Raw genomic sequence first — 12,617 nt, 5'->3', positions numbered from 1 at the left:
CATCATCACACATGACTTGTGGTGTACTTGATGGAGTTTTGGACGTTGATTTTGACAACACCATCCTTCATCTTGTGTCACGTCTACTATTCATGATGAGATGAAAGCTATACTGTCGCGTGTGGCCATAATGGCATTCATTGTTAACAACAATCTCGGGGGTGGAGGTGCCACCATTCCAGAATGTTCGAGAAGTTGCTGGGCTGGAGAAGGTTTTGGCGCGTGTCCACAGAAACAGTCTAAATGGGCCGAACTGCAGTGAGTCAGTCAGTCTTGGTTTAAGTGTAACCCAGTGAAATACTGCTGTTTTTTATGCCTGTACGACATCCAAGCAACTTCCAGGCATTATATGGAGTCGGAACTGGCCTCCACGATCATATGAGGGAAAAAGAAAAGTTCAGTTTTGTTGACCAGTGAATTATCAAATGCCCCATTTTCATATGACAGCGTATCATATTCCAGTTTCTGAAAATGATAACCATGACAGATGAATAATTCAGCCTACGTAATATACCTGAGGTGCAATTAAATAAACATGGAACTCAAATCTTAGTAAATTTATACTCTGTGGCTTTCACTCACTTACGTTAAGCAAACCTCAACGGAAACAAATGAAAGTCACCTTGAAGGTAGTCTCATAATTGGTGTCCCTAATGGTGCCGATTGTGTAGCCATCCTGGTGGGCGTCAGCCAGGTCATACAGGGAGTCAATGGGTTTCTCGTAAGCTGTGACAGCGAGCGCTGCCGTCAACGTCCCGGAGTACATGGCTGAGGGATGGAGGTTCCAAGATGCTGTCGGAATCACTTTGAAGACTTTAATTGTGATCGAAGATAGATGGATAGATAGACAGACAGATAGATAGATAGATAGATAGATGGGTAGATAGATAGATAGATAGGGATGAGGATGACATCAGGAAGAAAAGTATTCTTAAGTATATGAATGAGGCATGGAAGAAAAAATACTTTTATATTATAACATAGAAGATAAAGTTTGTCAATATACGAATGGTATCGAAAATGGGGAAAAAAAAAGCTGGAGAGAGACAGAGAATAGAGGTGAGACTGACGTAAATGTCACTGATACATGACAGAGGTGGCTGGTATACAGGGCGAGCAGACAGGAGAAAACTAGCCAGATAACCGGTTCCACAAGACCAAGACTGAAGACATAATACAAGTCACTGGTCATCTGACTCATTCCCAGAATGGGTGACTCTCTCTCTCTCTCTCTCTCTCTCTCTCTCTCTCTCTCTCTCTCTCTCTCTCTCTCTCTCTCTCTCTCTCTCTCTCTCTCTCTCTCTCTCTCTCTCTCTCTCTCTCTCTCTCTCTCTCTCTCACACACACATACACACACACACACACACACTCACAAATACATACGCCCTTGTTCGTGTTGGTTCGTGGCCAGAGGAATGATGGCCATGTCTTAAACGAGAGTTTACACACCAGTAAGAGAGGAACAATAGAATCAACAATAGACGTAGATGGTATTCCTACGATATCTCAAGACTTATAAACCGCAGAAATGAAATACAGATTTAAGAAATCAGGCAGTGACCCAAATATTGCAACGTAATATAACAGTAAGAAAAGGGGGAAAAGGACTTATCAAGCAAAGAAAAATTATGAATTAAGTATCGCAAAAGATACACTCTAGATCCAACAAGATTTTCTAGATATATCAGTAACAAGAAACATATGGAGTGGAATTGGACCCATAGTAAACTAAGATGGGGAACACATTTTGGATGATAAAAAACATAGCACCAACCTTGAATATTTCTTCTGCTCTGTTTTTACACTAGAAAGCAGCGACACGAATGTTGACACAGTAATGAATAGCGAATATACGAGACAGAATTTAACGTCACAATCAGAGGAGTATTACAGTTAGATATATGACCTGAAGACTAATATACGTACAGGTCTTGATCGTTCCCTTCCACGAGTAATTTTAAACATCAAAGATGAAATCGCCAAATCCTTAACCATTAAATCCCCCCAGGATGAAATAGTAACGCAGGACTGGAGACTTACAGACGTTACCCATCTGTTTCAAATAGAGACGACATGGTATGCCTGGCAATCATCGTCCTATTAGCTTTATATTAATTGTGTGTTTGCACTTCTCGTTAAATCACAAGAGAAAGAATCGAACCATAACTTGACAAACGGAGTCTGATCAGTAATACACAACAGGAGGCACAGAAGGAACGGGTCGTGCCTGACAAACCTCGAGATATACCATATACCTGGACTGCCAGAAAGCATTAGACAAAGTTCCTCACGACAAACTGGTGCTTAAAATCAGGGCCTTGGAGATTGCTAGTTTCATAGGGAATCAGTTGGACAGAAGCCTGGTTACATGATAGAAAATAATGAGTCCTAATGAATGGTGAATCATCACCGTGGCCACCCTTTACTGGTGGGGTCCCTCAGGGGGCCATCCTGGAACCTATGATTTTCATCATTATCATCAATGACATTGATGGAAGGCTGAATAACTTATCGTCCAAATTTGCAGATGGCACGAAGATTGGCAATGCCATATCAAATGAACAAGACAGACTAAGATTACAAGACTTAGATAGAATAGCTAAATGGTCTACAACACGGCATATCCCATGTAATGTCATTAAATGTCAGCTGCTGCAGGTGAGAAACCTCAACAAGAAATGAAATGACGAGCCACAAGATAAAGGACAGCCCTTATGAGTAGGATCTTGAGGTCACCGTCTACATCATCTTCAGTTTCTCTCAACATTGTAACGAAGTTGTCAAGAAATCAAATGGGATATTAGGATTTATTAACAGACACTTGACATACATATGGTATTGCCTCTGTACGTCAGTGTAGTTAGGTGCCACTTCAAATATCAGTGCAGTTCTGGGCTCCCTCCTAAGTTAGGATATCCTAAAACCGAGAGCACTGCAGAGAAGATCAGCTAATCTGATTCATACCATGAGGACCATGTGAGGACAGACTGAGAATTGAATTTATTCCTCCCTATGCAAACGACGGCTCCAGGGAAACTTGATAAAATTCTTATAGGATTCCACAATGTCGATATAGAAATTTCCTTACGGTCACGCCAGTGTTAACAAAGAGAGAACTTTGACTAAAATATAGAAAACGCCAAGTTAACCTGGATTCCCTGAACTACTTTCTAGCTACATGATTGACGCGTGATAATTGGCTCTTAGATCATGTTGTTCAGAGTACCAACGTCAATATGTAAAAAGAATAGGCTTGATTATCACTTGTCACTCTCTAGCATCGTTAAATTCTTTTAACCAGTCATCAGAAAGTAGTGGCATATCATGGTGATTAACCCAGGTATCCTGGTTCAAGGGAACAAGAGGGAACTATTGAATCGTTCTCCCACGTTAGAACTATGATATAGACGTGGTAAGTCTCGAGGCTGGAGTTCAAACTTTATCCATATTCTTGTCCTTACAACAATAAGTTAAAAGATGATGTCTTTAGTGGTAGGATGCAAAACAAATTTACTATCAATCTGAATTTTGACTTTTCTGTAGAAATTTCATTCGGGATATTAGCCCTGCAGGGTATATATTTTTTCTTTCTATCTGTTTCCGGTCGGACGCATTGCCAGAGGGAGAGGAGGGTGGGAAAAAGGCCTTTGCTTTGTTATTTTTCTTCTATTGCGTTTAAGGGAAACGCATCTTTTTCACAAAGGTTAAGGCCAGACCACCTCACCTGGACTTTAAATCTGTGCGTTCTCTTTATCTACGCAACTTTTTCCAGCTTTGGAATACAATCCATGCTTATCACTCTATCATTTACAAAATTAATTTAACCTTTTTGCTATTTATCGTTCTTGACCAGAAAATTCAGAGTAATATTTCAGAAACCTTTAGGTTCTTCATTCAATCTATTCAACAGTAAAGCGCCCCGATTCTCTTTCTCCTGGGGGGCATTGCCTGTCCTTTAGAAGTCTGAATTCATTCACAATATTCATTGTTTATGTACCTGCGCCTTTGACAGCAAGTTCAGCACAACGTTAACTGATGGTTATTGACAGGAAGTGACCGGTGTGAGATCCGATTCCTTCCGTATGTATGACGACAGGTATTCGATTTAAGTAATTTGATCGCCGTCTCCTGGGTTAGAGAAGCATAGCCAGGAACAGATGAAGAAATGCCACATCCGCTCACATCCATTCTCCAGCTGTCGTGTGTCATTTAGACCAAAGTTCCCTTTCAACATCCAGGTTCCAAAGACTTTTTCCAGGTTTACCCAGACTCTTCATACGACCTGGTTTAAATCACTGATAGCACGTCGACCCCAGTATACCAAATCATTCAATTCACGCACCCTCCTGTATGTTCAGGCCCAGATCGCTTACTTTTTATCACCCTATCCTTCAGTCTCCAATTTGGACTCTCAGTTCTCCTTGTTCTATCCACTACTGACACGTATATCCTCTTTGTTAACCTTTCTTCACTCATTCCTACCATAAGTCCAAACCATTTCAACACATCCTCTTATGCTCTCTCAATTACATCCTTTTCATTATTACACATCTTTCTTACCCTTTCATTACTTACTTGATCAAACCATCTCACACCACGTTCTGTCCTTAAACATTTCATTTTCAACACATCCACCCCCCGTCCGCACAACCCTATCCACAGCCCATGCCTCGCATCCATATGATATTGTTGAGACTATTTCTTCAAGCATACCCATTTTTACCCTCCCAGAGAACGTTCTCTCCTTCCATACATTTTTCATCGCTCCCAGAACCTTCGCCCCATTCATCTGGAACTTTTTCTGAAGCAAGTGGCTTACTGGAAAGTGCAGTCAAGGGTTCAACTATCTCATGTTTCGCCTCTTTCATTGTTCTCAGATAAAACCTATCATGGCCTGCCCTTTTGTTTGTTTACACTCCTTTTATTGCAGAAAGTATGAATAAAATAGAATCTATATTCCCAACAGCTGCAAAACTTTTTTTACGGGATTTGTGCGAGCTTTAGCAAAACCAGGACACCACCGCCTACTTCGTATGTCCTATCCCTATCATACAGTCTACCCTGGAATTAAGTATTCGGCCAGAAAATCTGTATTGCTGATATCTAAACAAGAACAGAAAATGGCAATCATATATTTTCAATCAAGCGCTGTTGTCACTAACTGAGAATTTACTTCGTATACTCCGAGCGTTAACATATTTCTAACCGAATCTGAGATCTATATGGAAAGGTACTTACGGAGGGGGATGGGTTCTCCACACGGGCTGCGTTTTTTTTTTTTTACCAAAACTCACGTGCAGACTCACTAAGGAACCTACCAAAATGCGCAGCTCTCACTTCGTTCAGGTGAAGTTCGTCTTTCATAGATAAACCAGACTGCATGTAGAAATGCTGTCACAAGTTTATGAACTGTGCTTTTATTCATTTACTGTTAACTTTCTCCTTTCACACACTTTTCCAAACTGAGTCAGCAACTTCTGCAGTTTCTCACTCGAATCAGCCACCAGCGCTGTATCATCAGCAAATAACAACTGGCTCACTTTCCAGGCCCTATCATTCCCAGCAGACTGCATATTCGCCCTTCTTTTCAAGACCCTTGCATTTACCTCCTTCACCACCTTATCCATAAACAAATTGAGCAACCATGGTAACAACACACACTTGCCGCAGAACAACCTTCACATGAAACCATTTACTTTCCTCTCTTCCTATTCGCACACAAGACTTACACACTGTATTTCGCATATATATTCTTTAAAGCAAACCAATGATCCACACATCCTCTACTACCTCTGAAACCACAGTGACTCCTGCCCAACCTGATGCTCTAGTACATGCCTTCACCCTCTCAATCAATCACCTTCCGCATAACTTACCAGGTACTCAACAAACTTTAGTTTGGACATACCTTATACCCTTTGCCTTTATGCAGTGGCATTATGCATGCATTTCGCCAATCCTCAGGCACCTCAACAAGATCCATATATACAATGAAAATCCCTACAAGCTAATCAACAACACAGTCCACCCCTTTTCTTAATAAATTCAACTGCAGTACCATCCACTTCAGCCCCTATGCCACATTTCATTTTCCGCAAGGCTTTCACCACCTCTTCTCTCTTCACCAAACCACTGTCTGTGACACTCTCACTCTGCATACCACCCGACGAAAAAACACCCCACATCTGCCACTGTATCATCAAACACATTTAACAGTCCTTCAAAATACTCACTCCATCTTCTCCTCACTTCATCATTGCCTGCTTTCACGTCCCCTGCACCCCTTCATCGATGTTTCCATTGTTCTCTTGTCTTTCGCACGTTACTTACCCCCTTCCAAAGCATCTTTTCATTCTCCCTAAAGTTTAACAATACTCTCTCATCCTGACTCCCATTTGCCCTCTTTTTCAACCACTGCACCTTCCTCTTGACCTCCTAGGGCCTTCTCTTACAAATCTCCCATTCATTTGCGATCCTTTCCAGTAAGTACCTTCCAAACACCTCTTTTCTCTTTCACTAGCAACTTAACTTCTTCATCCCACCACTCAATACCCTTTCTAATCTGCCCACCTCCCATCTTTCGTATGCTACAGAACAGGATTGTTAAAAGCAAGCTTAGGATTTTCAAAGTATGTATGGATCATGGTGATGAGTTTGAGGATTCGTGGTGTTTATGAATAGGGCCACTATACAAATGGAAGGGAAACAAAGCCGTTTTTGAATTATAGAGGGAGAGTTTGATGAGTGTACCTGGTAAGGTACGGAGCATCAGACTGGAGAGAAGCAATGTTGTTTAAGGTTTGGTAGAGGATGTACTGACCAAGTACTTGCTTTGAGAATGTGTGCAAGAATACTTACAGAAACGGAAGGAATCTGTGGATATGGAATAAACATTTGATGAGGCTGATAAAGATGCTTTGTGGGAGGTGTTAGGAGTATACGGTGCTGGAGAAAGACTAATTTGAAGTTGTAGAGAGTTTTTACAGGAGAGTAAGGAGTGTGTCCGAGAGGGTAAAGAGGAGAATTAGTGATTCCAGGTGAATATAGGTCTGCGGAAGGGGTGTGTGATGTCACTATGAGTTTGATATTTATGAAACGGAAATTGAGGAAGGTGAACGCAGGTGTGCAGGCATCCAGTTAGGGGTGGGAAAGTGGAGCCTGGGAGATGAATCAGCTGGTGTTTGCTGATGATAAGGCACTGGTAGCCAAGTCTAGTGAGAAACTGCAGAAGCTGGTGCTTGAGTTTGGAAAGTATGGGAAAGGAGAACTTTGAGAGTAGACGTGAACGAAAGCAAGGTTTTTAGATTCTATACTGAAAAGTGAGAGGTTGTGTAGATTGCAAATTTAGATGGAGAGAACTTGAAGGAAGTGGAGTGTTTTACAAGCCTGGTAATGGATATGGCAACGAATAGAACCATGGGAGCTGTAGTGAGACATAGAGCGAATGAGGGGAGCAAGGCCTTGGGTGCACTGAGGAATGTGTGGAAGAGGAGTTCATTCTCTCTCGGGACAAAAATGGTTATGTTTGATGGTATAGCAGTCCAATCGGTGCTATAAGGATGTAAGACATGAGCCTTAGACAAAGATGTAAAGGATAGGGCGAAGATGTGAGAGTATTACTCATTGTACTGTTGCATTCATATCATATTGCATTTATCATGTGTAGTGCTATATTCATACTGCATTATATTATACGAGGTATGTTCAATCCGTGGTTTCGGTGCATTATACATGACAGCTAAAGACACTGTGAACGAATGTAGCCTTTGTTGTCTTTTCCTAGCGCTACCTCGCTCGCGTGCGGGAGGAGGGGGTTGTCGTTTCATGTGTGGCGGGTGGCGACGGGAATGAATAAAGGCAGCAAGTATGAATTATGTACATATGTATATGTGTACATGTCTGTGTATGTATATATATGTATGCGTTGAAATGTATGGGTATGTATATGTGCGTGTGTGGACGTGTATGTGGGTGAGTTGGGCCATTCTTTCATGTGTTTCCTTGCGCTACCTCGCTAACGAGGGAGACAGCGACAAGGTATAATAAACAAAAAAAATGTTCACTCTTATGTAATTCATTTCCTTCACTTTCTACGTTGGTCAGACCTGTTGTTTACATACAGTCTGCCCTGCCGGCTGAGTAGGGGTGGCACCAGGCGCTAACCTTGACCAGCCTGACCAGTATGGAGAGAGAATTACATATAATCTACTGAAAGACTCCAATTAAAACTTTCCTTTTGTTTGACCTTAACTGGTGCGTTGGAAATGAATTATCTGAAGACAACATGTGGTGAAAGGAGTGTTGCTCGAACAGGGAATGATGGGAAAGAGTGAGATGCGGTAGTAAGAAGAGTAAGTACGAGAGAGCTCAAGAGGATGTGCTAAAGTGGTATAGTTATATGGAGATGATGAGTGAGGAAAGATGATCAAGAGGATCTAAATATAAGAAGAAGAGGAAACAAGAAAAAGGAGGAAGTGGAATGATCGAGAGAAAAATGCTTTGAAGACTCGAGGCCTGAACAAGCAGGAAGGTGCAAGGCCTTCAAGGGATAGGGCAAATTGGAGCGATGTGGTTTGCAGGGAACAACGTATCGTCATTGGGCAGAACCAGGACATGTGAAGCGGTGGAGAGAAACCAATGAAAGGTCTGTGGAGCCTGGTTGTGGATAAGGGGGTTCTGGTTTTGATGTTTTTTAACTGACAACGAGAGAGTGGATGTATGCGAATTAGGATATTATTTTCGTCTGTTGCTGCCTTTACCTCGCTTACGAGGGCTATGAAAATAAACACAAACAAAACCACACACTTAGGATATTTTTTCGTCTGTTGCTGCCTTTACCTCGCTAACGAAGGATATAGAAATAAAAGAACATACACACACACACACACACACACACACACACACACACACACACACACACACACACACACACACACACACACACACAATAGGAATACTCCATATTCAGAACAACTGATATGATATTCTCGATGCCCTTTAAGTGTTAAGGAACAACATCGGATGTGTTGTTGGGAAACAGAGTCTTACCATATATGCAGAAGCAGAAGAGGTACCAGCAGATGAAAATGAAGCGGAGGGACCAACGGTGGGACTTGATGAGATTGCATTGAGCCATCAGGTTCCTGTACATGTTGAAGCTGAAGCTTTGCAGGGAATAGTGGACACTGTCGTCCTCCCCCATATACCATACCAACAAACGGGTCTCCACGAAGAGAAGTGGCCCCACCAGCGCCGTTACCAAGCATATGTATAACCAAACCTGTCCGGGCAAATAGTGGCAAGATCATAACCTTTACAGTAAGGCCGGGAGGAGCTCTACTAATACCGTCAACAGAACAACAATCAATTTAATTTGTTGGGGTAAGTTGCATATATAACGCGAGTCACCAGCGGGACCATATATAACGCGAGTCAGCAGCGGGACCATATATAACGCGAGTCAGCAGCGGGCCCATATATAACGCGAGTCACCAGCGGGACCATATATAACGCGAGTCACCAGCGGGACCATATATAACGCGAGTCACCAGCGGGACCATATATAACGCGAGTCACCAGCGGGACCATATATAACGCGAGTCAGCAGCGGGACCATATATAACGCGAGTCACCAGCGGGACCATATATAACGCGAGTCACCAGCGGGACCATATATAACGCGAGTCAGCAGCGGGACCATTAGCTTCATCAACAACAAGAGAGTCCTTCACGCCAAATGGGAAAATTAGCAGTTATGATATGAGACAACGATTACTGGGTAGGACCAATAGCAGCTGCTACAACTGGTACAATTGCTGATTACAAAAGAGACCAATACGAAGGGCAGTTTTTTTATTACATATACACTATATATATATATATATATATATATATATATATATATATATATATATATATATATATATATATATATATATATGTATTTAGATTTATTTATTATACTCTGTCGCTGTCTCCCGCGTTAGCGAGGTAGCGCAAGGAAACAGACGAAAGAATGGCCCAACCCACCCACATACCCATGTATATACGTATACATCCACACACGCACATATACATACCTATACATTTCAACTTATACATACATATAAATACACAGACATACATATATACATATGTACATAATTCATACTTGCTGCCTTTTTTCATTCCCGTCGCCACCCCACCACACATGAAATGACAACCCCCTTCCCGAGCATGCTCGCGAGGTAGCGCTAGGAAAAGACAACAAAGGCCACATTCGTTCACACTCAGCCTCTAGCTGTCATGTATAATACACCAAAACTACAGCTCCCTTTCCACATCCAGACCCCACTTTCGTCTCCCACTTCTCGTTCTCTCCACCTCTGACACATATATCCCCTTTGACAATCTTTCCTCACGCATTCTCTCCATGTGACCAAACCATTTCAAAACACCCTCTTCTGCTCTCTCAACCACTCTTTTTATTACCACACATCTCTCTTACCCTTTCATTGCTTACACGATCAAACCACCTCACACCACATATTGTCTCAAACATCTCATTTCCAACACATCCACCCTCCTCCGCACGAATTTATCTATAGCCCACGCCTCGCAACTTTATAACATTGTTGGAAAAACTATTCCTTCAAACATACCCATTTTTGCTTTCCGAGATAATGTTCTCGCCTTCGACACATTTCTCAATGCTTCCAGAACTTTCGCCCTCTTCCCCACCCTGTAACTCACTTCCACTTCCATGGTTCCATCTGCTGCCAAATCCACTCCCAGATATCTAAAACACTTTACTTCCTCCAGTTTTTCTCCATTCAAACTTACCTCCCAACTGAATTGACCCTCAACCCCACTGTACCTAATAACCTTGCTCTTATAACATTTACTCTCAGCTTTCTTCTTTCACACACTTTACCAAACTTAATCATCAGCTTCTGCAGTTTCTCACCCGAATCAGCCACCAGCGCTGTATCATCAGCGAACAACAACTGACTCACTTCTCAAGCTCTCTCATCCACAACAGACTGCATACTTGCCCCTCTCTGCAAAGCTCTTGCATTCACCTCCCTAACAACCCCATCCATAAACAAATAAAACAACCATCGAGACATCACGCACCCCTGACACAAACCGACATTCACTGAGAACCAATGACTTTCCTCTCTTCCTACTCGTACACATGCCTTACATCCTCGATAAAAACTTTTCACTGCTTCTAACAATTTGCCTCCCACACCATATATTGTTAATACCTTCCACAGAGCATCTCCATAAATTCGTAAATGCTACATGCAAATCCATTTGCTTTTCTAAGTATTTATCACATACATTCTTCAAAGCAAACACCTGATCCACACATCCTCTACCACTTCTGAAACCACACTGCTCTCCCCCAATCTGATGCTCTGTACATGCCTTCACCCTCTCTATCAATACCCTCCCATATAATTTCCCAGGAATACTCAACAAACTTATGCCTCTTTAATTTGAGCACTCACCTTTATCCTCTTTGTCTTTGTACAATGGCACTATGTATGCATTCCGCCAATCCTCAGGCACCTCACCATGAGTCATACATACATTAGATATCCTTACCAACCAGTCAACAACACAGTCACCCACTTTTCTAATAAATTCCATTGCAATACCATCCAAACCAAGTGCCTTGCCAGCTTTACTCCTCTGTAAGGCTTTTACTACCTCTACTCTGTTTACCAAATCATTCTCCCTAACCCTCTCACTTCGCACATATATATATATATATATATATATATATATATATATATATATATATATATATATATATATATATATATATATATATATATATATATATATATCTTCCCAAGCTCTCTCATCCCCAACAGATTTCATCCTTGCCCCTCTTTCCAAAACTCTTGCATTTACCTCCCTAACAACCCCATCCATAAACAAATTAAACAACCATGGAGACATCACACACCCCTGCCGCAAACCTACATTCACCGAGAACCAATCACTTTCCTCTCTTCCTACACGTACACATGCCTTACATCCTCGATAAAAACTTTTTACTGCTTCTAACAACTTGCCTCCCACACCATATATTCTTAATACCTTCCACAGAGCATCTCTATCAACTCTATCATATGCCTTCTCCAGATCCATAAATGCTATATACAAATCCATTTCCTTTCCTAAGTATTTCTCACATACATTCTTCAAAGCAAACACCTGATCCACACATCCTCTACCACTTCTGAAACCACACTGCTCTTCCCCAATCTGATGCTCTGTACATGCCTTCACCCTCTCAGTCAATACCCTCCCATACAATTTGCCAGGAATACTCAACAAACTTATACCTCTGTAATTTGAGCACTCACTCTTATCCCCTTTGCCTTTGTACAATGGCACTATGCACGCATTCCGCCAATCCTCAGGCACCTCACCATGAGTCATACATACATTAAATAACCTTACCAACCAGTCAACAATACAGTCACCCCCTTTTTTAATAAATTCCACTGCAATACGATCCAAACCTGCTGCCTTGCCGGCTTTCATCTTCCGCAAAGCTTTTACTACCTCTTCTCTGTTTACCAAATCATTTTCCATAACCCTCGTACTTTGCACACCAC

The 12,617-nt window shown here is 41.8% G+C and overlaps 1 protein-coding gene across 1 annotated transcript in view; it reads right to left on the bottom strand.

Annotated features, from left to right (window-relative positions):
• The window catches only part of LOC139759280 (glutamate receptor ionotropic, delta-2-like), a 47,140-nt gene extending 46,374 nt beyond the window's left edge, over window positions 1–766 (bottom strand). The window contains exon 1 of the mRNA XM_071681423.1: window positions 623–766. Coding sequence (XP_071537524.1) covers window positions 623–766 — 144 coding nt within the window. The remainder of the gene's footprint in view (window positions 1–622) is intronic.
• Window positions 767–12,617: the final 11,851 nt, after the last annotated feature.

The sequence above is a fragment of the Panulirus ornatus genome, chromosome 32 (assembly GCF_036320965.1).
Source record: "Panulirus ornatus isolate Po-2019 chromosome 32, ASM3632096v1, whole genome shotgun sequence".
Lineage (NCBI taxonomy): Eukaryota > Metazoa > Arthropoda > Malacostraca > Decapoda > Palinuridae > Panulirus > Panulirus ornatus.
The sequence above is the reverse complement of the archived record's forward strand: the minus strand, read 5'-3'. Positions and strand labels throughout refer to the sequence as shown.